Source organism: Triticum aestivum, chromosome 7A (assembly GCF_018294505.1).
Source record: "Triticum aestivum cultivar Chinese Spring chromosome 7A, IWGSC CS RefSeq v2.1, whole genome shotgun sequence".
NCBI lineage: Eukaryota > Viridiplantae > Streptophyta > Magnoliopsida > Poales > Poaceae > Triticum > Triticum aestivum.
Window position 1 is genome coordinate 566,795,682 of NC_057812.1, and position 24,157 is coordinate 566,819,838.

Sequence of the window (24,157 nt, forward strand, 5' to 3'; positions counted from 1 at the left end):
CGTTGTGGCTAAACCCTAGAAGTCTAGCTTGTATGATTATGATCTTGCCTCTATGGACTAAACCCTCCGGTTTATATAGACACGGATGGGCCTGGGGTTGTACAGAGTCGGTTTACAAAGGAAGGAATCTACATATCCAAACGCCAAGCTTGCCATCCACGCAAAGGAGAGTCCCATCCGGACACGGGAGGAATTCTTATGTCTTGTATCTTCATAGCCCATCAGTCCGGCCCATGTTACATAGCCCGGACGCCCGAGGACCCCTTCATCCAGGACTCCCTCAACCTCGTCGGGCTCTTTTGGCAAACAGTTGATGGCTGCCGAAAGTATCACATGGTCAAGTGGGCAGACATTTGTTTGCCCAAGGACCAAGGGGGTCTGGGCATTGTGGCCTCCCGACGTATGAACGTCGCGCTCAGGTTGAGATGGGTCTGGCAGATCCTACGCGGTGAGGGAGGCCTATGGCTTCAGCTTCGGGCAAAATACCTTCGAGGTGAGCCCCTCCTAGCATGCTCTCGGACAGGAGGAATGTTTTGGCGCTCCATCCAAAGGATCAAGGAGGGCATCAGCCTAGGGATTTCCTTCTCCATAGGGAATGGGGCGGGACCCAATTCTGGCTGGACCCTGGTTGGGTACTAAGCCACTACACGTGAGTTTCCCTGGATTATTCTCAATCTGTGTGGACCCGTCCGCACTTGCCTCCTCGGCACTCCATGCTGGACAGTGGAATATCCAATTCTGTCGTACTTTTGGGCAAGCAGAGAGTGAAGACTGGTCTAGACTTCGGGCTGCCGTACCACTGATGCTTCCGAACTATTCGGACACTGTGTCATGGCGGCTCGCCCTGATGGCGGAGTTTTCGGTTAGCACGACATACAATGCTCTATGCCAGTCACCTTCCACACCTTGGCTAGCACCATTGTCGAAAGCCCCCGTTCCCCTAAAGATTAAAATCTTTGTGTGGAAGTTACTTCAAAATCGCCTCCCTTCAGGGACAGAGGTACTTAAGAGGCATGACCCAGGGAATGGCCTGTGCCCCCTCTGCACAACCAAGACCCATATCTTATTCTCCTGTACGGCGACAAGGGTACTAAGGACGTTCGTACACGATACATTGTGGCCCGACTGGGAGGCCCTGAACCTTGTGGGCTTTTTCCAGTACATGGCTACGCAATTGTAGCAACACCGCCGCCTATTTTGGCTTATCTTTGCGGCAATGTCTTGGACACTATGAACGACTCATAATACAATGGTGATTGAGAAGGTCTTTCCAAGGAAGGCGTCTGACTCTTTATTCAAATTCCTTGCTCGCATTGGCTATCATCATCTTAGTGTCGCTTGGCGGCTATCACTAGGTGGCTTTTTTTCTTATTTCTTTTATGCTTTCTTAGGCTTGTCTGTGTTGTGGTCCCAACTATCGTTCTTCGTATGAGACTCGGATGCTTGATGTATGGACCATTGCTTTATCTATAAAAAGTGAGGCGAAAGCCTATTTTAAGACTTGGTTAAGTCTCTGTCGACTGAGATCTAAATACATCCCTGAAAATAAAAACTAGGCAAACCAGCCGCGCCCGCTCCTCTCGAAGTCCACAAAAAACCAAGCGTACTTCTATCACAACAATCTCATCCGACAAATTGATTACTCCATACATGAATAATACCGAAGTCTGAATCTAAAACTTCATGTACTAACCTACCATTTCAACTCCATAGGCGTGTGGACATCTTCACTTAGGGAGCAACCTTCACCCTTTTGTTTTGGAGACAACAACCTTTAGCTTAGAACACACGCTAGCAGATCAACATCATTGAGACTAATGTTTTGATTCACGGTCCATATTTCTACTCTGTCAAATTTAGCCGTCAACATATATACATGTCCCAGCTGGATCTGTGGTTCCCCCAACCTCCAACCGCCCCGAGGGCACCCGGAGACGGTGATTGAAGGACCAGAAAGATGAAGATGCCACCGATTCCTCCTCTCTAGTGTAGCTCTCGAGAAGGGTCGCGTGTGTGTTAGGAAAGAGTGTTGTTGGGTCAGTCGAAAGTAATCCGGGCAAGGTTGAGCACAACAAGAGCAAACGTCTGATCCTAAAATTCTGGAGGCCCCCGCGTCTCTTCACGAACAACTCTGGTTGCTGACCAACCTCGCTGCCACCGGCTTTCTCTTCCTCCCCCTCCTCCTCACCGCTACCAAAAAGGGCCGGAGGGCAAGCCCTCAAGTCTCTAAGGACGACGGCGGGGCTTTCATCCTCCGCCCGACGATGGCACGGATCTAGGCTTCCTAGGCGCGGTTGCAAGGCAACGACGTGAAGGCATGGTTCAGGTGTGAGGTTGGCGTGCTCAGGCCAGGTGTAGTGCTCCGATCAAGAGGAGCGGCATCGTTTTGGTAGCCAGTGCACTCTTGGTCTAGGGACGGGTGCATTTCGTGTGGGTGTGCATCGGTAAGTGGGATCTGCCTTTCGTGCTCTAGATCTAACCATGTTAACCCGTTGACCAACGGGCATGGGCAGAGCTGTTTTCGACAAAATGGCAGTCAACCATGTTGTGCTCTGCCATCGGTGTTGGTCCGAGTGGTGACCACTACAGCCTCACTACGGACTGTGGTGGCCACCAAAAGGTCTTTGTGAGGGTTCTCATGGTTGTCTTCGATGATGAGATGCAATCTACGAACAACGGCTCAACAACTGTTCAAGATCTCCTACACTGCTGCACCCAGCAAACGGGGCATAGACGCCACTTAGGCCTTCCACTATGTATTAGGTGCCAAAACTCTAAAAAGTTTACCACATACACATCTATGTCAGATACAAAATATTTAGCACCGCTCACACCATGTTGAGAAGTTAGCAACGATTGAAGCTTGGACCCACATACATAAAATAGTATAGACCAGGCCAAGACACCCCACTGCCAGCGTCTCTCCTTCCTGGCTCACTGCCCTCCTTCCTGACTCACTACAATAGAACGCCCTTACTTTATTTGCTCGATGGATTTGGCTTCGGAGCAAGTAGATGCTCCGGTGCCCATGAATTTTTATTTGGCATCGGCTTGACAATGTAGGGCATCGGTGCCAAATATCAAAAAATAAATTTGGCATCACTTTTGGCCTACGTAGTGGAAGGCCTTAGGTTCCTTTTGCTATCGATCCGTTGAAGTTTCTGTTTCTCGACCGGGTAACCTGTTCGATAATTTAGTTGCTACGCAACTATTTTGCTGTCAACAATATGTGCGGGGCTTCACCCGGGTCTTCGGCGCGTTAGAGTCACGTGGAGTTCTTGAATAAAGGTACCCTGGCTCTTGCTCCAACCAGGAGAAGAGGGTCGTTGGCGGCTTGTGGGAGAGGGATCTGATCATCTGTTACCTGTGAGTTGGCGTCGACCACGGACCGGGTGCAGGAGCGGCTCGGGTAGCATCCTAAACGAGGGGCGTCTCCGATAGACATTTGTCTGGGAATTTAGATCCGGTTCTTTTGAACTGGTGACTGCTGTTGTTCGTGAACACCACTCTGGCAAGGGGCTACTCCTGCTCCAGGTTTGGGCCGACGGCGGAGAGATGGGGCGTCGGGCTTTCACGAGGAACGTGTAGGTCTTCTGCGTCATTTTGCAATACATTCTCTGAGTTATGTAGTGCTTTCCTACTCGTATGACGTATGCCTTCATACCCTACTTGCTTGTTTCAGTGCTAGTAAAACGACTTGTAGCCTCGTGTTGTATCTGCTTTTAAACAAAAATGAAAATCGAAGGCCAGTTTGAACTATATCGATACATTGTGTTCAGATCCGTTGTTACTAAATAAAAATGTATCAATACAATCCGTTCAGATTCGTTGTTACGGCGCCCTGACATTAGATTTACGATTCAAATCCGGAAGAAAAGCAAAACGAGAGAAATCCCAAGAGGAAAGATCCAAAAACAACAAAAACATAAGAAATTTAAAGTCACAACAAATGCAGTATGCCCGAGCCAAAGACCAGAAGATCCGGAAACACGGGAGGCGAGGTAAAGGGGGAGGCAGCGCGCATCAGAGTCATGGAAGTAGAGCAACACGGCTTGCTCCGGAGAGCCAGCTTCTGCTCCTTAAGCAGGATATGCATGTCGTCATCTGCACTCCTCCCCATCCCCAACAAGTAACAAGTTGGAATAACAAAATCATCAGGAGACGAATCGAAAACGCACGAATGGAACCAAAGAAAACAGCAAGTGGACTGCACGCAAGTAGGCGATTAACTAATCGATTCATTGTCAATCCCAACTTGTTCATAAACAAGTCAAAATAAGGACAGGGAGATGGGATAGCAAGGGTTGGTTGAAGCACGAAGAAGGTTGCGGCGGCGGGGAGCCTGCCTGGGGTTGGTATTTATGGATGAGGGTGGTAGCTAGGGTTTGGCGGGTGCCCTCTCTCAGCCGTCCGATCTGCAAGGCTTCGCGGCTGAGATTGGATGGTCAGGAATAGGTGGAATTCGCGGCGGTCTCTCTTTTTTTTGAGCGATTTATTTGGGGCGGTATTTTCGCTCTAATTGGCAATTTGCCATGACGCATCCCGTGAAATATCAGGCGGTGAAGTAGCACGTTCCTGTTTTTCCTCTCGTCCTGGCGGCTGAAACCCTAGCCACCGCCAGGAAAGGCCAATCTTCCCGTGCCGGCTTCCTTTTGCCGACGACTTCGGTTGTTGGTGTGTGTGTGTGTGTGGGGGGGGGGGGGGGGGGGGGAGGGAGGAATCCACGCGTGTGAAATCGTTTTTACTCTTAGTAGTCTAGGTTTTTAGGCTGTTCATCGTTTTGGTTTCGGCGACGACGATGACGACGCTGAATAAAGATTATTCGGATCATTTTCTGAGGAGGACATCGGTCCTATGGATAGGGATGAATTTGAAAATCAATCTGTTCAAATAAGGATAGCGTGGCGGCGGCGACATCCTCATGATGAAACTGTGTCCTCGGTCTCCGTCGTTACGACGGTGTTTGCTCCAACGTCGGTGAGGAACTTGGGAGGTAGTCCAGGAACGGATGCAAATTGTCGTCTGCATTGACGACATCTGGAAGACGGAACGTGTACTGGGTTCGTAGTTTGTGGGTGGCAGGTATGGTTTCCTCCTTCGGCGTCTCTAGTCGTGGTGGGGTGCCAGATCTGGAGTTCGATGGTGTGTCCGGGGTGTTGCCCCGGTCTGATTTGTTCAATGACAAGGGTTTCACTTTTGGCGAGCCACCTTGGAGGTCCGCAAAGCTGCATATCAGCGATGGAGCCGTGTCGAGCTCGGGTGAGGAGGTGATCCGTCATTCTTTTCTTCGATGGCTGCTGTGATGGTGCTGTAGGTAGGTGACGGGTGTTGGTGTCAAGCTTATAGATGTTCTGCTATCTTTTCAATGTTGTCATGTCGGTCTTTATGTTACTTGCACTTTGATCTTTATAATATAAATGAGACACGTATTACATGCAAAAAAAAGTATTGTTTTTATGAAACTTTGTATTACAAGCTTCTAATAAAATTCTCAAATAAGTGGAAGGCTAGGATTATGCAGCAATATTTCGTAAAAATATATTGTGTGTATTCCGGAGCTCCGAGAAACATTGACCCTTCTACCGTGTATATGCAATCGAGACTACTCTGCGGACGAACGTTGGACGATGTAGGTTTTAACGGTGTTTCTTCACTCTACGCATAAACCAGTGGCAAAGCTAGCAGGAAGATCTTGTGGGTCATTGCTAATTTTTTATAAAAAAAATTCTTCCTAGCACTGGCGAATCTAAGAGGGGTGCTTCGACAGGCTCAAGCCCCTGGGAAAAAATTACTAGTATTCTTCCCAGCCTCGTATAATTTTTTTTTGCGAGAAAATTTTCGATCTATTCATTTTCAACCATAACAGTGCAACGAACACCAGAAATAATAAAATTACATTCAGATCCATAGACCACCGACGACTACAAGCACTGAAGCTCGCGCCCTCCCTCACTTGAACCAGACAAAACGTGTTGTATCAGACAGTTGGGAAGTCGTCGTGCTAAGACCCTATAGGACCAGCACAACAGAACAACAACCGTCGCCGATGATGAGTAGCATAGATCGGAAGGATACAACCTGAAAAACACAAACGTAGACGAATTACGACCAGATCCGAGCAAATCCACCAAGGACACCGGGGACGGGGCTAGGCGTGGAGAACCTTATTCCATCTTCAAGGAGCCGCCGCCGTTTCGGCTTCCTGAGCAGGACATAGACCTTAACTAAACTCGAAGAAACATCTAAAACAGAAGCCTCCCTCCGGCAAAGACCGGGATCCACTGTGTCGTCATGGCCCTAAGGCCATCGGAGACGAGGCGAACCGATGGTGACGCCGACGAAAGGCAGAGAAACCCTAAGCTTTTCTTAAGGGAGAAGGCAGCTGCGTATCTCGTATCAAAATTTTAACCTTACTTGAACAAAAAAGTTGAGAGTTTGTGTCTTTTTCTTCACACCGTTAACATTGAGCCCCTCCTTCATTTTCATCTAATACTCGCCACTGCTTCCTACTCCCTCCGTCCGGGTTTATTGGGCCCGAGAGCCATAGATGGTTGTACCATTTTATTAGGCCCGTACATTAATTACCTTGCTTTATTACCTGAAATCTCTCCCACGCATGCATCGTTGCAATGGAGCCGACGCAGGAACCTTGCCGATTGGGCATGCATGCAGGCTGCATGCGCACGCCGGCCGCTGCATGCTCTACTTTGGTTAATGGGGCAATTTAATAGGGCAGTTAGAGAGCAAATTAAGCAGATTTATTTCCTAAATCTCAACATGCGTGTATCTCTTTGGTCTTTGTGTTGTGGCTTAAGGGCCCAATAAACCCGGACGGAGGGAGTAATATACAGTAACATCGCCACTGGCATGAACGGCTTGATATGTTGCGTCGTCTGAAATTCATCCAGTGTTTGTTGTCTGTATAGCAGCGTTCATATACATTTCGTAAATATAAGATGTTCTAACTTTCACTCATTCAGTCTGTATGTACTTAATTGAAATATTCAAAACTTCTTATATTTGTGAACAGAGGGTCCGATGCTATGGTAACATTTTCTTTTTGGACCTATGTATGTTGGATCTTTCATGCAATGTTCATAAATTTTTATTTTACAATAGCTACATGTCAATCGCCTGACTTTTGAATTTAGGTCAGTCAATTTTTTGTTGAACGAAGAAACTGCCGGAGGGGAGGAACGACCTCGTTGGGCAGGCTACCCCATCATCTATCTTAGGGTGAGGGATGGGGGAGGCAGCACGGCAGTTGCTGGGGGGCGGCAGCACAACGGTGGTGAAGGTTTGCCGAAGAAAAAACGGCGAGGCCCGGACCTAGAGGGATGGTCGGGGCAGCGGTAGCACGACGATGGGAGGAGCTTCCAGGGAGGACGGGGCGGCAAGGCTGCATGGTAGCGCCACCGGCCGCGGGCGGTGGTGGCAGGCGGTTCGACCGATGGTTTGTGTGGTGGTTGAAAGATGCATCGAGAGGTTGAAGACACCTTTGCAGCCGTTAGATCGGAGATGAAGGGTGGAGAACAGTCCACTGGCCCAAATTGGGAATTCTGGCACCCAGCCATTCCCTTTTCATTTTAATCGAGTAAACCGCCAAATATAAAACACCTGCGACACAAACCACCAGACCAACTCACCTTGTAATTACGCGCTACAATCGATGGTACTCTCACAGTCTCAGTTTAGAGGGTGTACATGTAGTTCTAGATCACCTATTTGACTAACTGCAATCGATGGTATTCCCTCCGTCTCAGTTTAGAGGTGTGCGTAGTTTTAGGTCATCTATTTGACTAACTAAATATGAGTTATATGTCATCAAAAATGTATATTATTGAATTCTTAAGCGGATATAGTATCTAAACATATACTCCCTCCGTTTCTAAATATAAGTCTTTGTAGATATTTTACTATGGACCACATACAGATATACCTAGATGCATTTTAGAGTATAAATTCACTCACTTTGCTCCGTATGTGGTTCATAATGAAATCTCTCCAAAAACTTATATTTAGGAACGAGGGGAGTATTTTTCATCACATATAATACATATACAGCTAGTTGCCTTGTAAACCGAGACGGAGGAAGTAACCAGAGATGGCTACCTCCTTAAAAAGTTGACTGAAATAATCTAATCTAATATCGAAACAACGTTGCCAGTGGAAGCAAACTGACGAATTCATACTCCTACTTCCTCTTCTCTGACGGACAGGATAACGGTGCGAGAATATTTATGCAGACAAGTACTTGATAAAAAAAAAAGCAGCTGATTTCTTCGAGTTCGCGCCAGAGTTGTCGCAGATGCTCAAGAACAAAACGGTTCATACTCCAACTGTCACATGCAGCAAACTTTACACTGGAGAGAATTCAACGACCAATATCCATATGTACACAACTCCCAAGACGGGAAGAACTGAATTGCCATTTCTCCCCCAAAACCACCATGACCAACAGGGGTGGCATCAACAAACCAACAACGCTATTGTACACAATTTACTTGCCAGATAGAAGCACTCTCTTGCCCTATGGACTGATTCTACTGCCTGGTCAGGCTGCTTCCTTGCTCCTCGCTCGTCACACAAATAGTCGAGGACTACAGTTTACGGGCAGAGCGTGCAAGCCAAAAGGGTAGAGATGCTTCCTAGACAGAGATGACAACAATCAATCAGTAGTTGCACTTCCGCAGCAAAAGAAGCACGACTAAAAATCATCTAGAGGAAGAGTCTGTTCTTCACGACATTACATCCTTAGCTACTCTGTTTGGGGGAAACCATAGAGGAAAGTTCGTTCTCCAGAATATTACCTCCTTGGCTACTTTGCTTGAGGGAAACCATCACTGCATAACTTCTTGAAATTCTGGCACTCGTCGGCGAGATAGTCGCTATAAATTTGTGAAGGAAATATCGAATAAGATTCTGAAAATCATTGCAGATGCAAGACAGGTACAATGAAAGACTTACTAGATGCGTTCCGCCATTTCTGTCACTTCCCATCTAGGACTCCATGGATAGCTGTTTTTTGGAGATGACGTGATAGGTATACCTTGGGAATTACAGTGCTGCAGAGGAATCAGGAATGAGAACGTTACTGCACAAGCAACAAAAATACCAACAGCCGTCACTACCACCGACCATCCAAATCTATATTCAAAAACAACAGACTGCATACAAGCAAGACCTTTGATCAAGCATCTACATAAGAAATAACCAGTAAGCATGTACTCCCTCCGTCTGAAAATAAGTGTCTCAACTTTGTACTAACTTTGTACGGTGGGAGTATATCGCAAATAACCATCAGCCAAATAAATATACCTGACAACTCTGCAAAGTCAGGATAGGTTGTTGTTTGGGGAATTGAAGGGGGATGACAAAGTGAACCTGCAACATCACATTGCGTCAAAAGTCACTACTGGTTAGTGGATAATCCAGACACAAGTATATATGAGACTAAAGAATCAAAATATATGGTGCTAAATGCCAACATAATAATTTATAGAGAGCATTCTTACTAAGAAAAAGTCTACTATTCGACAGTGAACTCTGGCAAAGGTTCACTTTTCAATCTTCAACTATAAAACCGTTTGAATTGCAACATCAAACCGTGCTTTTCACACTTGGGTGGTTTGGTTTCCCTAGTGGTTTTGATGACATGGGTGCCACATGTCAGCCATGTCACTACCATGAAATGACAAACACTACAGCAACAAACAGTCTATAATAAACTCCCTCATTCGGATAGAGAACTTAAATGGAAAATGCTAGAACGGGTGACATGAAGTGAAAGCGCAAAGTAGGAGCAAATGTATAAAAGGCATTTCATGCTCTAGTGCGTTTCACCGTTTCTGGTACAAGAAATGGATGTTGGTTGTGGTTCAACATGCTTGGCAATTCTAAAATGAAATGCTAGCAATTTATGAGTCCAATGTTCATTTTGATTGAGTTAGAAGTTTGGTTTGTGCATTGAATCTTGTGATTCGATGAGTTAAAAGTTGGTAATTAGATTCAGAAGTTCGGATTTGACTACAACAACAACAACAACAAAGCCTTTAGTCCCAAGCAAGTTGGGGTAGGCTAGAGGTGAAACCCATAAGATCTCGCAACCAACTCATGGCTCTGGCACATGGATAGCAAGCTTCCACGCACCCCTGTCCATAGCTAGCTCTTTGTCGATATTCCAATCCTTCAGGTCTCTCTTAACGGACTCCTCCCATGTCAAAATCGGTCGACCCCGCCCTCTCTTGATATTCCAATCGGATTTGACTGTTTGGGTTAAAAGTTGGTCATCTGTATGCTTTCAGTTAAAAGTTGGATTTTGTTTTCTTTTACATTTTCCATGTTGCCTCAAGCGATGGTGGCACCGCCTGCTGGCCACCAGAAAGGGGGATGGGGTCACAGAGCTCAGATGACACGGGTACCAGAATGCACAAGGGCAGGTCTCCCCGCTCTAATTTACTAGCAGCCCCCACACAGAATTGCAGACAGCTGTATGCAAATACAAAATACATATCCAGAACAAAAAAGAAGAAGGCTTATTTGGCAAAAGGGTAAGGAAAGTATTTACGACACGAGGGGAAGCCCCTGAGACTTGGAGCAATCTAGCAGATTCGCCACTTCGCCAGCCTCCAAAATAGTTTTGGAGCCCACTCCATAATTTTTGGGAGGCTGCCAAGCCTACCTACGTGCAGACTCAGATTCTCCAAAATGCAGCCTCCATAATTTTCCCTTTCATTTCCTTTTTTTGTTTGCAACAACTCAAAAAAAACTACTTCTGTTTAGCATAGATTTTTAACCAAACTTCGGTCAGATAAACATCAAACACTTGGAACGACATTGCAAAGTGATAGTTCATTTATATATGGGGACAAAATTAGCCGCTTTAGTGAAATTGTACATATCCAGGAGTAAGATTAGTCACTTTAGCGACATTTTAGAGAAGGGGACGACATTTCCAACACAACTACATTAGTAAACTAAACTAGATGCCGCAGGACGAGCCAGCGCAGGACTTGCCGATGCTGGCTGTGGCCTTTGAGTCGCGGGCGTCCGACTCCCATGCCAAACAGGCGCCCTCCTCGACATCAGGAGCAGCAGCTCATTCCCAGATGGCGCACTCCCTCTTGGCATCCATCGCTGCCGATTCTGCCATGGCTTTGTCGAACTTCGCCAGGCTGTGTTCTCATAGAAGACTGGGGCTGGGCGGGCAAGGTAGGCAGTAATGCGGGCGTTCCAAGCCTCCCTACAGGTGAGGGTGCGACACTGGCGCGTCCATGGCACAATGTTGACGCGGCGGGCGACCCTCGTGCGGAAGAGTCCAACAAGCACGGGCGGGATGACGGGATCCTCGTCGTCCGACTCAAGCATCCCGATGTCACCCATCTCACTGATGGCGGCAGCTTGCGCCTCATAGGCGCATCATCCTCTTTTGGAGGCCACGCGGCGGCCCTGCTCCCGATGGGGCGGCGACGCAGCATGGCATTGGCGGAAGAAAGGGCGCAGGCAGATCTGGGGAGGGGACGGGGAGAAGCAGAGAGCGGAGTGGAGATAGAGGAGTCGCTAGACGGCTTTTATAGCCGCGAGCGGCGGAAAAAAGGCACCGGCAGCGGCGGGAAATCGCGGTGGAAAAGGGTGTGGGCAGCAGGAACAGTCGCGGACAGGTGGAAACACGCCAGAGTTCAGGTCACTTTGTCCAACATGCTAACGCTGACCTTATATATTACAGGAGAATCCCCTTGGCACTTTTTAAATAAGGATGGTGAAATGCAACCATGGAGGGTCAATCATGGGTCAGCAACCCGCACAGCTTGAGTGGCTAAAAATCCTAATATTCGCTCCGTCTCTTGGTAGGAAGGTAATGAACTATATGTATTCTTTTATTTATTGATTAGCTCCACACAGTGGAAAAAACGAAAAAAAAACTAGATTTACGCATTTAATGACATACCAGAAATGTGAAAATCCCCGAAATGGAAAGAACTGTGGCTTTCCTGCAAAAAATCTGATACATAGACAGAGTTGTTAAACGACATGGCAAAAACCACAATAACATAAGAAAACAATGAGAAGCAAGTACCGGATCAGCCTCCAATGGTCTCCCGAAAGCAGGAGCTAGGGCCTCAATGAATCGTCTCCTGCAACCGATTGAAGCTGATGCATCCACGACCTTCAATATAATTCAGAAACATAAGCTTGTAAAATCCAACAGTGCCATTAATGGTGTTCTAAAATTGATACCTTGTTTAACCAATTAGATGCTTCAGCCATAGTGAAATTTCAGTTTCCAGTGGATTTAACAACTTACATGCTTATACGTCCAAACAAGTCTACTAATAAAAGTCAAAATGCAAAAGCTACAACACGGCAAAAGGTCTCCTGCTTACAGCTACGATGTCAACAATATCGTAAAACCTACTATGTCCTTTCCTAGTTACATTTTTCTGTTCTTGGCACCATTTTCGGAATGACAGATCCATAATGAAATCTTGAGCACAGAAATGCTCACAGCTTTAATGTGACAGAAGTAGTAACCCTTGCGCAATCCCTAACTAACATATCATGTTTAATATGAATGGAGTTGACATCACAACAGAAGATATAGCATAACAACACCAACGGTGAGAATAGACAGTCAGATCAGGACAGATACTGGTAAAATGCAACAATAATTACCTGCAATTTAAGGTCTTCTTCTAAAGTGGGAATATACTCAGCCATGCACCTTTACATAATTAGACAAAGAGGAGATCATCAGTGACAAAGTGATGCTGTTTCTTTTGGTGAAAATGTTTAGCAGAAGATTGTATCACACAGGTCTGGTCTGTTTTGGCATATAACATGCAACAAGAGATAATCTTCGTTTAACCATTTACTCATTTGGAAGTCTCGCAAGTTGACTTACATCCCATCTACCCATGCAGGGAGCTTAACACCATCCACAGAGAAAAATGACTTCAAATCAGGAGTTGAGGTTAGTTTCAGTCCTGGTGCAGAAGGAACAGAGAGGTAACTACTGCTAACCGGAAATATGGCCTGCAAAATAGCCGAGCTGTCCATTATCAAATGCATGACAAAACCCCTAAATTCCATTAAATTATCCAAATTATAAAACATACAAAGTTAGCAGTGGTGACCATGTCTAGCAGTAAATATATTTGTTATTTATGTGTAGCATGATTTGTCTGCTATCTAGGAAGTATTTTGGGGAGTTCTGCCAGATTGTTTGCATACTGAGTCCTTGACACATGACAATTCATCAGATACTTCCAAGTCACCACTTGAGCGAAAGAGAACATATCTATGCAGTAATGGGATTGTTGACTGCTGAAACTCCTGATGCTTTTCTTTTACAGGGAAATGCCCCGAGCCATTTGCATGTTGTATAATGACAATGCTCTGATCGTAGTAAGATCCAATAGCTGGAACATCCTTAAGCAGTACATACTACCCTTGTTAGGTAACAATGACTGCAACCTTCACATGGTTTACTATGCATATGCAGTTATCTTGGTTAGAGAAGATGCACACTCTCCTTGTTACAAAGATGTGGCAAGTAATCCAGAATAATAAATGAACTAGTGTAATGTATGTGCCGGGCGAATGGGCAATAGGAAGTACGACAAAACTTTAAATTAGGGATCTGGATTGTCAGTTGCTAGCTTATGAGCAGTTGCTATCATTAGGTGATTTGTTTGTATCCTTCAGATTTGCTAGCAAGGGACTGGGAAAGAAGCAAGGCGCGTCAAATTCAAAAGTAAGGAGTAGTTAACCAAGTGCCAGTCTCCTTCATCCCTACCATAGTGGTGCGGCTGCCGTAGCACCCGCATAGGTCCTGAGCTCCTAGGGTACCTCAATGAGGCCTTACGACCCCATACTATAATGGTTATAGTGTTACAATTTCGTATCGGCATAAGCAGCTGAAATTTTGCTGGTATAAATATTTCTCAATTATCATCATCATTACTCATTTTCTAGAAACATCACTAACATTGTTACAGCTATTTTTACATGTCCACATATGTGTACATGTAAGGAGTGGTTTTAGAGGTTAACCTGCAGATGGATCTTTTGGGGAAGTTTCCAAGGACATCCAGGCACCATCATTTTGAGGTCTAAATCCAGAAGCGGGACAGCAAATTTCACCTCATCTGACTACAAAGAAATATGAAAATACAATATAAGAAAAGGCATCAACTTTCAGAGATGAAAATGGCCGTGGAGACTGTGAACTTACCCTACCAGTTGATGATACCACGGAGACTTCAATCCCCTGTTTGAACACAAATATTGGAAAAGTCATCTATAAGATAAATGGATTTCAACAATCAAGCTGAAGAACGAAACTGGTAATAAGCCAGTCAAATGGCTCAATCTTCAACTCATTCACATGAGCATGTATGTTTGTCACTATATTTAAACCAAACAATATTAATAATACCTTCTAGTTACTTCATAAGATAAGCAGTCAATGCCACAGAAAGGTCAAAAGGGAAAACTTGGTACATTTACCTCCTTAGCAAGAACTGTGCTTATTTCAAACTTCAGTCTTGCATCATCCACTTTCTCAACCAGCTTCTTTTGGTACTCAATGTATAATAACCTGCAGAAAATTAAGCCAACAGCAAATAGCTTAGAAATGAGTTCAGCACGAAAAGCACCAGTACAATCTCAAGCATGCTCTGCGCACCAACAATCTGCTCATCTCAAGATAGCATTATTTCAAGCCAACAACTACATTGGCACTCCTAATTCCTCTTGACATATCAGTACAGATTTTTGTTGAGGACCCACCACTAGCTTCACTCGATGAATTTCTAACCAATATCCCAGCCCCAACAAATGCCTAGCCAAACCAAGTGCAGGCCTAATCATCACCAAGTTGCTGGCCTTGTGTTTACACTTCATTAATTTGAGTTTTTCTTCCATTAAGTTATTTCAAGTAAAATGAAATAAGATGGTCACCTGTATGTTATGCATAAATGCTTCAGAGAGAATGAAATAAATAAGTGCAAAAGGCAAATGACGAAATATATCTGTATAATTAGGAACCAAACGATAAAGTTAACGTCTTCTAAAAATAAATAGACTGGATGGAGCACATTTTCTGTTCATATGACACATGTACCGTCAGATTATATTAGACTCATTTTGCTATATGAAAAAACAGAAGGGCCAGCCATTATTTCTTCCATGATTATTCCATTGCCTTTACATCTATGTTTTTAAGGCGACGCCTTACCGCCTTAGGGAGGGGGGGAGGGGGGGGGGGGGGCTTTGGCGCCTAGGCGGGCGCTTTGGACGCCTAGGCGCCCAAAGCGGTCGATTTTCCAAAGCGGAGGGGGAGCGCTTCGACGCCTAGGCGTCGCCTTAGGGACGCTTTAAAAACATAGCTTTACATGCATTTGAGAGAAGAGGAAGCGACACAAAAAAAACACGCACATCAATTCGTTTAGTATGACATAGGTTGTGCAAGATTTTAGTTATCCAAACTAGACCGCAGCAATGTCAAATGGATGAATCCACCCCTGCATATCGAAACCCTATTCCCATGTTCGCAACTCCCAACTCATACCGCCTCCAGTCCAATTAACATGCACACAGAGCAATTACACACAACACTAATGATCACATGACAGCATAGAGAACCATAGAAGCAAAGGGGAATCACCGGAGCTCCTCCACGAGGCAGAGGAGGCCACGGGGGTCGCGGTAATCCCAGTGTGCCAAGCAGCTCTTGCCCCCATTCCCGGACTCGTCATAATCGACCAGCGGCTGGAACCCCTCGTCGCCCTGCCCGAATATGACGTCCGGCGCCACCTTGGGGTGCATCGCATTATACAAGAAATCCCCTGCGAAACCAAGATCAGAGCCGCGAAAACCTGAGCACCGAACCCTAGGCCATTACAGCGAGCGGGTGGGTAGGGGTGCGTTACAGTAGACGTAGTCGAGGCAGAAGGGGATGCCGAGGGTGAAGCGATCGGCGTAGCGGCCGCTGCTGCATCCGGACCAGATCTGCACCACCTGCAAGCGAGCGCGGGGAGGCAGGTGAGAGGAGGGACCGGAATGGTGGAGCAGTCGTGAGCACCCTAGGTACCTTGATGGGGAGACTGGAGTTGGTGAGGAGGAACTTGAGCTGCGCGGCGATGAGGGGCGCCAGCGGAGGGGTCGGGGCGGGCGCGGCGACGTCGGCGGAGGGAGCCATCGCCGGCGGCAGTCGTGGTAACCGACGGATTCGGGACAGCTCCCTCTCTGCTAGTACTGTCTTTGGGTTTGGAAAAGGGTCAAACAGCAGGAGGTGTAGGCCGACTGATCTTTCTCTGGTGAGTTTGGTCCGTTGCGGCCCATGTAGAATTTAGGATAGTAGAAACTGCACCTAATTCAAGTCCACCCCTAAAAAGAAAAACCTAATTCAAGCCCTCTCGCGCATCCGGTTCTTTTGGCCGTTGGATCCGTGTCTCGGTTAGAGTATCTACAACCGGACCCCTCAAATCAGCCTCATACGCTTGAGCAGGCCGTCCGGTCATTGTCGGGTCATAATTTTTTGACCCAGACGGCCCCTTCAAACGGCCCTCAAACGTCCGGGTTGACCGGCACCTCCATATCCAGCCCAAATATGGAGCGCCTGGCACGCCCGCCACGTCGGGCCCCGCCCACGCTGGCCCACCCGACCCCACATAAATTTCTCCCCATCCGCTCGCCGAACCAAACCCTAGCCACTTCACTCCCCTCCCTTAACTCCTCCTCCGCCACCCAAGCTCGTTTTTGACTCCTTCCAGGCCTTCTCCGGCATGGCGGGAAGCGGATCCGAGTCCTTCACCTCCAGATCCGTCGACCCCGCGCTCATCCCGCGCGGCCCCGAGTAGGAGATGGTCATACGACTTGCGCTCTGCCGTGCCCGGGAGGAGGCCTGTGGATGGCTGTGCTCGGACTCCATCCGTCGGGAATCCATTGCGTCCACCCAAATGGGCATGGATCCGGCGCTAGGCCGGCCATAGCTGCCTAGCCGGAGGCCGTGCGGTCCGTCTGGCATCTGGACACGCTGGCGAACGCGCAACCCCTCCGGAGGCGCGTCGAGCATAGGGACACACCATGGGCCTCATCCAACGAGGCCATGGCATGTCGTGCCCACCGTGCAAGGCACCAGGCGCGGGAGGCAGCGGCAGCCCTCGCGACAGCGGACGTCGGCGTGGCGGAGTCGCATTCTCCGCGCCCCGTATGACGTATCAGTCCGGGCGCAGCAATCGCATCATGGTGGACGTCGGCAGCTCGTCCCCGGACGGATCCATCATCGATCTGACGTCCACCGGCACCGTTCGGGTTCCGGTCTCCGACAAGGAAGAGTAGGGCATGCGAGACGACGAGGCCTTGAGTCCCGTGAGCCAGCTCGTGTCCCATGCCCTACCCTACCTTAACGACGACCAGACCAACACTCTGAGGAGCGCAGCTGCCCTCCGGACATGACCAGGGCGGAGCTGGGCAAGCGGAACCGGACGAGCTCACGTAGATTATGTTTCACATTGCATGTAATAATATGGATTTGAGGTTTCTAATTTAAGGTATCCAGATCTGAAATGTGTTTTTTGAGGGGTGACCGGTCACTGTCCGCGGACGCGTCTGGGCGCGTCCGCGACCGATTGAGGGGTCGGATTTGCCAAGTCCGGCTGTAGATGCTCTTATTCCTTCCCATGCATCATTTCCACACGTGTGGACTGGGTTGTCTGTTCTTGGTTTGCTATATTCCAGAGACAAAATCGGATGCCTCTCGTTCACCGCTATGGATTAATATCAGGATCCCAAATTAATTAGTACATGGCTGGGCGGTTGTACTAGGGGCATGTTTGGTTAGTTTCTCCACCGAGCCCGGCTAGGAGAGCAAAAACGAGCTAGGCTGAGCAGGGCCTAAGTAAGGAAAAACAAGGCCAAAAACGTAGATGACCGGTTGATTGGTTGCCTGCATTAGGGGTCTTGTCATCGAGATGCAATTTTCACCCGGGGTTTGGTTGCATACATGCATATGATTAGGAGTTAACAACAAAGCTTAACACCCACCAGGTTTGGCATATTATTTTGTCAAACATGTTGAGCGTGCCGGAGGTTTCTCTGCCCATCATGTCCACCGCCAGCTCCTGGCGACCATGGGCGCACTCGGCACTTGGACTCCTCCACGCACGGCACCGTGGCCGCGCCCGGCTCATGGTCGTGGACGCGCCCAGCTCCGGCGGCAGCCGCCTCGTCGTCCCTCACCGCGCTGCCCAGGTCGTCCAGGGACTGCGTCGTGTGCTAGTGCGTGTTTTGCGGCGACGATGACCTCGGCCTCATGCCGGCGTGTCGCCATGCCTTCCATCTAGCTGCGCCGACCCGTGGCTCCGGGCCAACCCGTCCTACCCGCTCTGTCGCGCTTCGGCTGCAGCATGAACGACTCCAGGTCCGCTAGCATGGCGGCGATGAGGCCGCGGTACTTGAAGTTGACGCAGATGGTGTGCGCAAACTGGGCAAGCTTCCAGGCCACCTGCTACAAGGCGTCGGTCTCGTCCGACTGCGGGGGGCCGGCGCTGGTGAGGAGGTCGGGGAAGGCGACGTCGAGGAGGGAGTTGTCCGTCTGCAGGCGGAAGCGGAAGACGTGGCGGGCGAGGGCCTCCGCGGCCGAGAGGTTCTCCTGCTGGACGGCCTCCGCGCACGCCAACAGCGCGTGCACCAGCCGAATCCCGGCCTCCTGTGTGTTGACCACGACGACCGGCAGAGCGGGCGCGGTTGCCACAGCCGCGACCGGCGGAGCAGCCTCCACCACAGAGCTCCTGGCGCCCCCACCGAGAGAGGAGGACGACGAGGTGCTGCTTCCGCTAGTGTGCATCTGCTTGGGGTCCCGCACGGAGTTGGCAAACAGGTCAGCCGGCGCGACGACCGGGGAAGGGATCGGCCGCAGCATGTAGGTGCTGCAGGAGGAGTCGACGGTGTTGGGGAACGCAGTATTTCAAAAAAAAAATCCTACGATCATGCAAGATCTATCTAGGAGATGCATAGCAATGAGAAGGGAGAGTGTGTCCACGTACCCTCGTGAACCGAAAGCGGAAGCGTTTAGTAACGTGGTTGATGTAGTCGAACGTCTTCGCGATCCAACCGATCAAGTACCGAATGTACGGCACCTCCGCGTTCAGCACACGTTCAGCTCAATGACGTCCCTCGAGCTCTTGATCTAGTTGAGGCCAAGGGAGAGTTTCGTCAGCACGACGGCGTGGTGATGGTGATGATGAAGTTACCAGCGCAGGGCTTCGCCTTAGCACTATGATAATATGACCGAGATGTGTAACTGTGGAGGGGGCACCGCACACGGCTAAGAGAAACTTGTGTGTTCTAGGGTGCCCCCTGCCCCCGTATATAAAGGAGGGGAGGGAGGCCGGACGGCCCTCCTAGGGTGCGCCAGGAGAGGGGAATCCTACTAGGACTCCAAGTCCTAATAGGTTTCCACCTAAGGAAGAGGAGGAAGAAGGAAGGGAAAGAGGGAAGGGAAGGAAAGGGGGGGGCGCTGCCCCCTTCCCCTCGTCCAATTCGGATCCAGGGGCGCGGCCAGCCCCTCCCGGCCCTTACTCTCTTCCACTAAGGCCCATAGAGGCCCATTAGTTCCCCCGGGGGGTTCTGATAAGCCTCCAGCACTCCGATAATTATCTGGTACCTCTTGGAACTCATCCGGTGTCCGGATAACATTGTCCAGTATATCAATATTTATGTCTCGACCATTTCGAGACTCCTCGTCATGTCTGTGATCTCATCAGGGACTCCGAACAAACTTTGGTCATCAAATCGCATAACTCATAATACAAATCGTCATCGAACGTTAAGCGTGCGGACCCTACGAGTTCGAGAACTATGTAGACATGACCAAGACACATCTCTGGTCAATAACCAATAGCGGAACCTGGATGCTCATATTGGCTCCTACATATTTTACGAAGATCTTTATCGGTCAAACCGCATAACAATATACGTTGTTCCCTTTGTCATGAGTATGTTACTTGCCCGAGATTCGATCGTCGGTGTCATCATACCTAGTTCAATCTCGTTACCGGCAAGTCTCTTTACTCGTTCTGTAATGCATCATCCCGTAACTAGTTCTTTAGTTACATTTCTTGCAAGGCTCATAGTGATGTGCATTACCGAGAGGGCCCAGAGATACCTCTTCGATACATGGAGTGACAAATCCTAATATCGATCTATGACAACTCAACAAACACCATCGGAGACACTTGTAGAGCATCTTTATAATCACCCAGTTACGTTGTGATGTTTGATAGCACACAAGGTGTTCCTCCAGTATTTGGGAGTTGCATAATCTCATAGTCCGAGGAACATGTATAAGTCATGAAGAAAGCAATAGCAGAAAAACTAAACGATCATTATGCTAAGCTAACAGATGGGTCTTGTCCATCACATCATTCTCTAATGATGTGATCCCGTTCATCAAATGACAACACATGTCTATGGCTAGGAAACTTAACCATCTTTGATAAACGAGCTAGTCAAGTAGAGGCATACTAGGGACACTCTGTTTGTCCATGTATCCACACATGTACTAAGTTTCCGGTTAATAAAATTCTAGCTTGAACAATAGACATTTATCATGATATAAGGAAATATAAATAACAACTTTATTATTGCCTCTAGGGCATATTTCCTTCAGTCTCCCACTTGCACTAGAGTCGATAATCTAGATTACATAGTAATGATTCTAACACCCATGGAGTCTTGGTGTTGACCATGTTTTGCTCGTGAGAGAGGCTTAGTCAACGGGTCTGCAACATTCAGATCCCTATGTATCTTGCAAATCTCTATGTCTCCCTCCTTGACTTGATCGCGGATGGAATTGAAACGTCTCTTGATGTGTTCGGTTCTCTTGTGAAATCTGGATTCCTTTGCCAAGGCAATTGCGCCAGTATTGTCACAAAAGATTTTCATTGGACCCGATGCACTAGGTATTACACCTAGATCAGATATGAACTCCTTCATCCAGACTCTTTCATTTGCTGCTTCCGAAGCAGTTATGTACTCTGTTTCACACGTAGATCCCGCCACGACGCTCTGCTTGGAACTGCACCAACTGACAGCTCCACCATTCAATATAAATACGTATCCAGTTTGCGACTTAGAGTCATCCAGATCAGTGTCGAAGCTTGCATCAACGTAACCGTTTACGACGAGCTCTTTGTCACCTCCATAAACGAGAAACATATCCTTAGTCCTTTTCAGGTATTTCAGGATGTTCTTGACCGCTGTCCAGTGATCCCTTCCTGGATCACTTTGGTACCTCCCTGCTAAACTAATAGCAAGGCACACATCAGGTCTGGTACACATCATTGCATACATGATAGAACCTATGGCCAATGCATAGGGAATGACTTTCATTTTCTCTCCATCTTCTGTAGTGGTTGGGCATTGAGTCTGACTCAATTTCACACCTTGTAACACGGGCAAGAACCCTTTCTTTGACTGATCCATTTTGAACTTCTTCCAAACTTATCAAGGTATGTGCTTTGAGAAAGTCTAATTAAGCGTCTTGATCTATCTCTATAGATCTTGATGCCCAATATATAAGCAGCTTCACCAAGGTCTTTCATTGAAAAATTCTTATTCAAGTATCCTTTTATGCCATTCCGAAATTTAGTATCATTTCCGATCAACAATATGTCATCCACATATAATATCAGAAATGCTACAGAGCTCCCTGACAACCCACAAGTATAGGGTACAGTGGGTTGCGGGAGAGTGGACCGCTGTAGATAGATGGGGGAAGGTGATGAAGATGTTGGTGAAGATGACAAAGGTGTTGGTGTAGATCGTTGTCGCGATGATGGCCCCGGCGGCGTTCCGGCGCCACCATGAGAGAGGGGGAGAGGCCCCCCTTCTTCTTCTCCTTCCTTGATCTTCTCCCTAGATGGGAGAAGGGTTTCCCCTCTGGTCCATGGCCTCCATGGTGGCGGAGGGGCAAGAGTCCCTCCGAGATTGGATCTGTCTCTCCGTCTCTCTCTGTTTCTGCGTTTTAGATTCTGGCCTTTCACCATTTCTTATATTCCCGAAGATCCGCAACTCCGATTGGGCAGAAATTTTAACATGATTTCTATCTGGATATTGGCTTTCTTGCGGCGAAAGAAGGGCACCAACCGCCTTACGGGGTGGCCACGAGGGCCCGGGGCGCGCCTGACCCCCTGGGGCGCGCCCCCTACCTCGTGGCCCCCTCGGCATCGTCTCACGTTGATTCTTCTTCCCAAAAATCACATATATTCCAAAAAAGGTCCCTCAGTTTTTATCCCATTTGGACTCTGTTTGATATGGATTTTCCGTGAAACAAAAAACATGCAACAAACAGGAACTGGCACTGGGCACTAGATCAATATGTTAGTCCCAAAAATAGTATAAAAAGTTGCCAAAAGTATATAAAAGTTATAGAATATTGGCATGGAACAATAAAAAATTATAGATACGACGGAGACGTATTAGCATCCCCAAGCTTAATTCATGCTCGTCCTCGAGTAGGTAAATGATAAAAAGGATAATTTTTGATGTGGAATGCTACCTAGCATAATCTTGATCATGTAATCTAATCATGGCATGAATATTAAGACACGGGTGATTCAAAGCAATAGTCTATCATTTGACATTAAGATAATAATACTTCAAGCATACTAATAAAGCAATCATGTCGTTTCAAAATAACATGGCGAAAGAAAGTTATCCCTACAAAACCATATGGTCTGGCTATGCTCCATCTTCACCACACAAAATATTCAAATCATGCACAACCCCGATGACAACCCAAGCAATTGTTTCATACTTTTGACGTTCTCAAACCTTTTCAACTTTCACGCAATACATGAGCGTGAGCCATGGACATAGCACTATAGGTGGAATAGAATATGATGGTGGAGGTTGTGTGGAGAAGACAAAAAGGAGAAAGTCTCACATCGACGCGGCTAATCAACGGGCTATGGAGATGCCCATCAATTGATGTCAATGCGAGGAGTAGGGATTGCCATGCAACGGATGCACTAAGAGCTATAAGTGTATGAAAGCTCAAACTGAAGCTAAGTGGGTGTGCATCCAACTTGCTTGCTCATGAAGACCTAGGGCATTTGAGGAAGCCCATCGTTGAATATACAAGCCAAGTTCTATAATGAAAATTCCCACTAGTATATGAAAGTGATAACTCAGGAGACTCTCTATATGAAGAACATGGTGCTACTCTGAAGCACAAGTGTGGTAAAAGGATAGTAACATTGTCCCTTCTCTCTTTTCTCTCATTTTTTTTATTTTTTCTCTTTTTTTCTTTTTAGGCTTCTTTGGCCTCTCTTCTTTTTTTTGGGGGGGGGGGCTTCTTTGGCCACTTTTATTTTGATAACCTCACATGGGACAGTGTTCTAATAATGATGATCATCACACTTTTATTTACTTACAACTCAATATTACAACTCGATAATAGAACAAAGATATGACTCTATATGAATGTCTCCAGTGGTGTACCGGGATGTGCAATGATCTAGCGTAGCAATGACACCAAAAAATGGACAAGCCATGAAAACATCATGCTAGCTATCTTACGATCATGCAAAGCAATATGACAATAAATGCTCAAGTCGTGTATATGATGATGATGGAAGTTGCATGGCAATATATCTCGGAATGGCTATAGAAATGCCATGATAGGTAGGTATGGTGGTTGTTTTGAGGAAGATATAAGGAGGCTTATATGTGATAGAGTGTATCATATCACAGGGTTTGGATGCACCGGCGAAGATTGCACCGACTCTCAAGGTGAGAAAGGGCAATGCACGGTACCGAAGAGGCTAGCAATGATGGAAGGGTGAGAATGCGTATAATCCATGGACTCAACATTAGTCATAAATAACTCACACACTTATTGCAAAAATCCATTAGTCATTGAACAAAGTACTACGCACATGCTCCTAGGGGGATAGATTGGTAGGAAAAGACCATCGCTTGTCCCCGGCCGCCACTCATAAGGAAGACAATCAATAAATACCTCATGCTCCAACTTCGTTACATAACGGTTCACCATACGTGCATGCTACGGGAATCACAAACTTGAACACAAGTATTTCTACAATCCACAACTACCCACTAGCATGACTCTAATATCACCATATTTATA

At 47.3% G+C, this 24,157-nt stretch overlaps 1 protein-coding gene across 1 annotated transcript; it reads right to left on the reverse strand.

The window, feature by feature from the left end:
- Positions 1-8,254: 8,254 nt before the first annotated feature.
- Positions 8,255-16,343, reverse strand: LOC123148295 (BRISC and BRCA1-A complex member 2). The gene is made up of 14 exons (XM_044567678.1): positions 16,094-16,343; positions 15,933-16,020; positions 15,668-15,848; positions 14,509-14,599; positions 14,234-14,269; positions 14,053-14,151; positions 12,902-13,032; positions 12,673-12,721; positions 12,077-12,166; positions 11,948-12,001; positions 9,319-9,384; positions 8,968-9,065; positions 8,811-8,888; positions 8,255-8,648 (listed from the first exon to the last, which is right to left on the reverse strand). The coding sequence occupies exons 1-13, from the start codon at positions 16,199-16,201 to the stop codon at positions 8,819-8,821; spliced, it is 1,161 nt and encodes a 386-aa protein (XP_044423613.1). The 5' UTR covers positions 16,202-16,343; the 3' UTR covers positions 8,255-8,648; positions 8,811-8,818.
- Positions 16,344-24,157: the final 7,814 nt, after the last annotated feature.

Excerpts from the sequence above, each read along its gene's own strand:
- LOC123148295 (XM_044567678.1), bottom strand. The coding sequence starts at position 16,201 with ATGGCTCCCTCCGCCGACGTCGCCGCGCCCGCCCCGACCCCTCCGCTG. Across the intron at positions 14,270-14,508 it reads GCACAGTTCTTGCTAAGGAG|GGGATTGAAGTCTCCGTGGT; the intron begins GTAAATGTACCA and ends GTGTTCAAACAG. Across the intron at positions 9,385-11,947 it reads CGGGGATTTTCACATTTCTG|GTTCACTTTGTCATCCCCCT; the intron begins GTATGTCATTAA and ends GTGATGTTGCAG.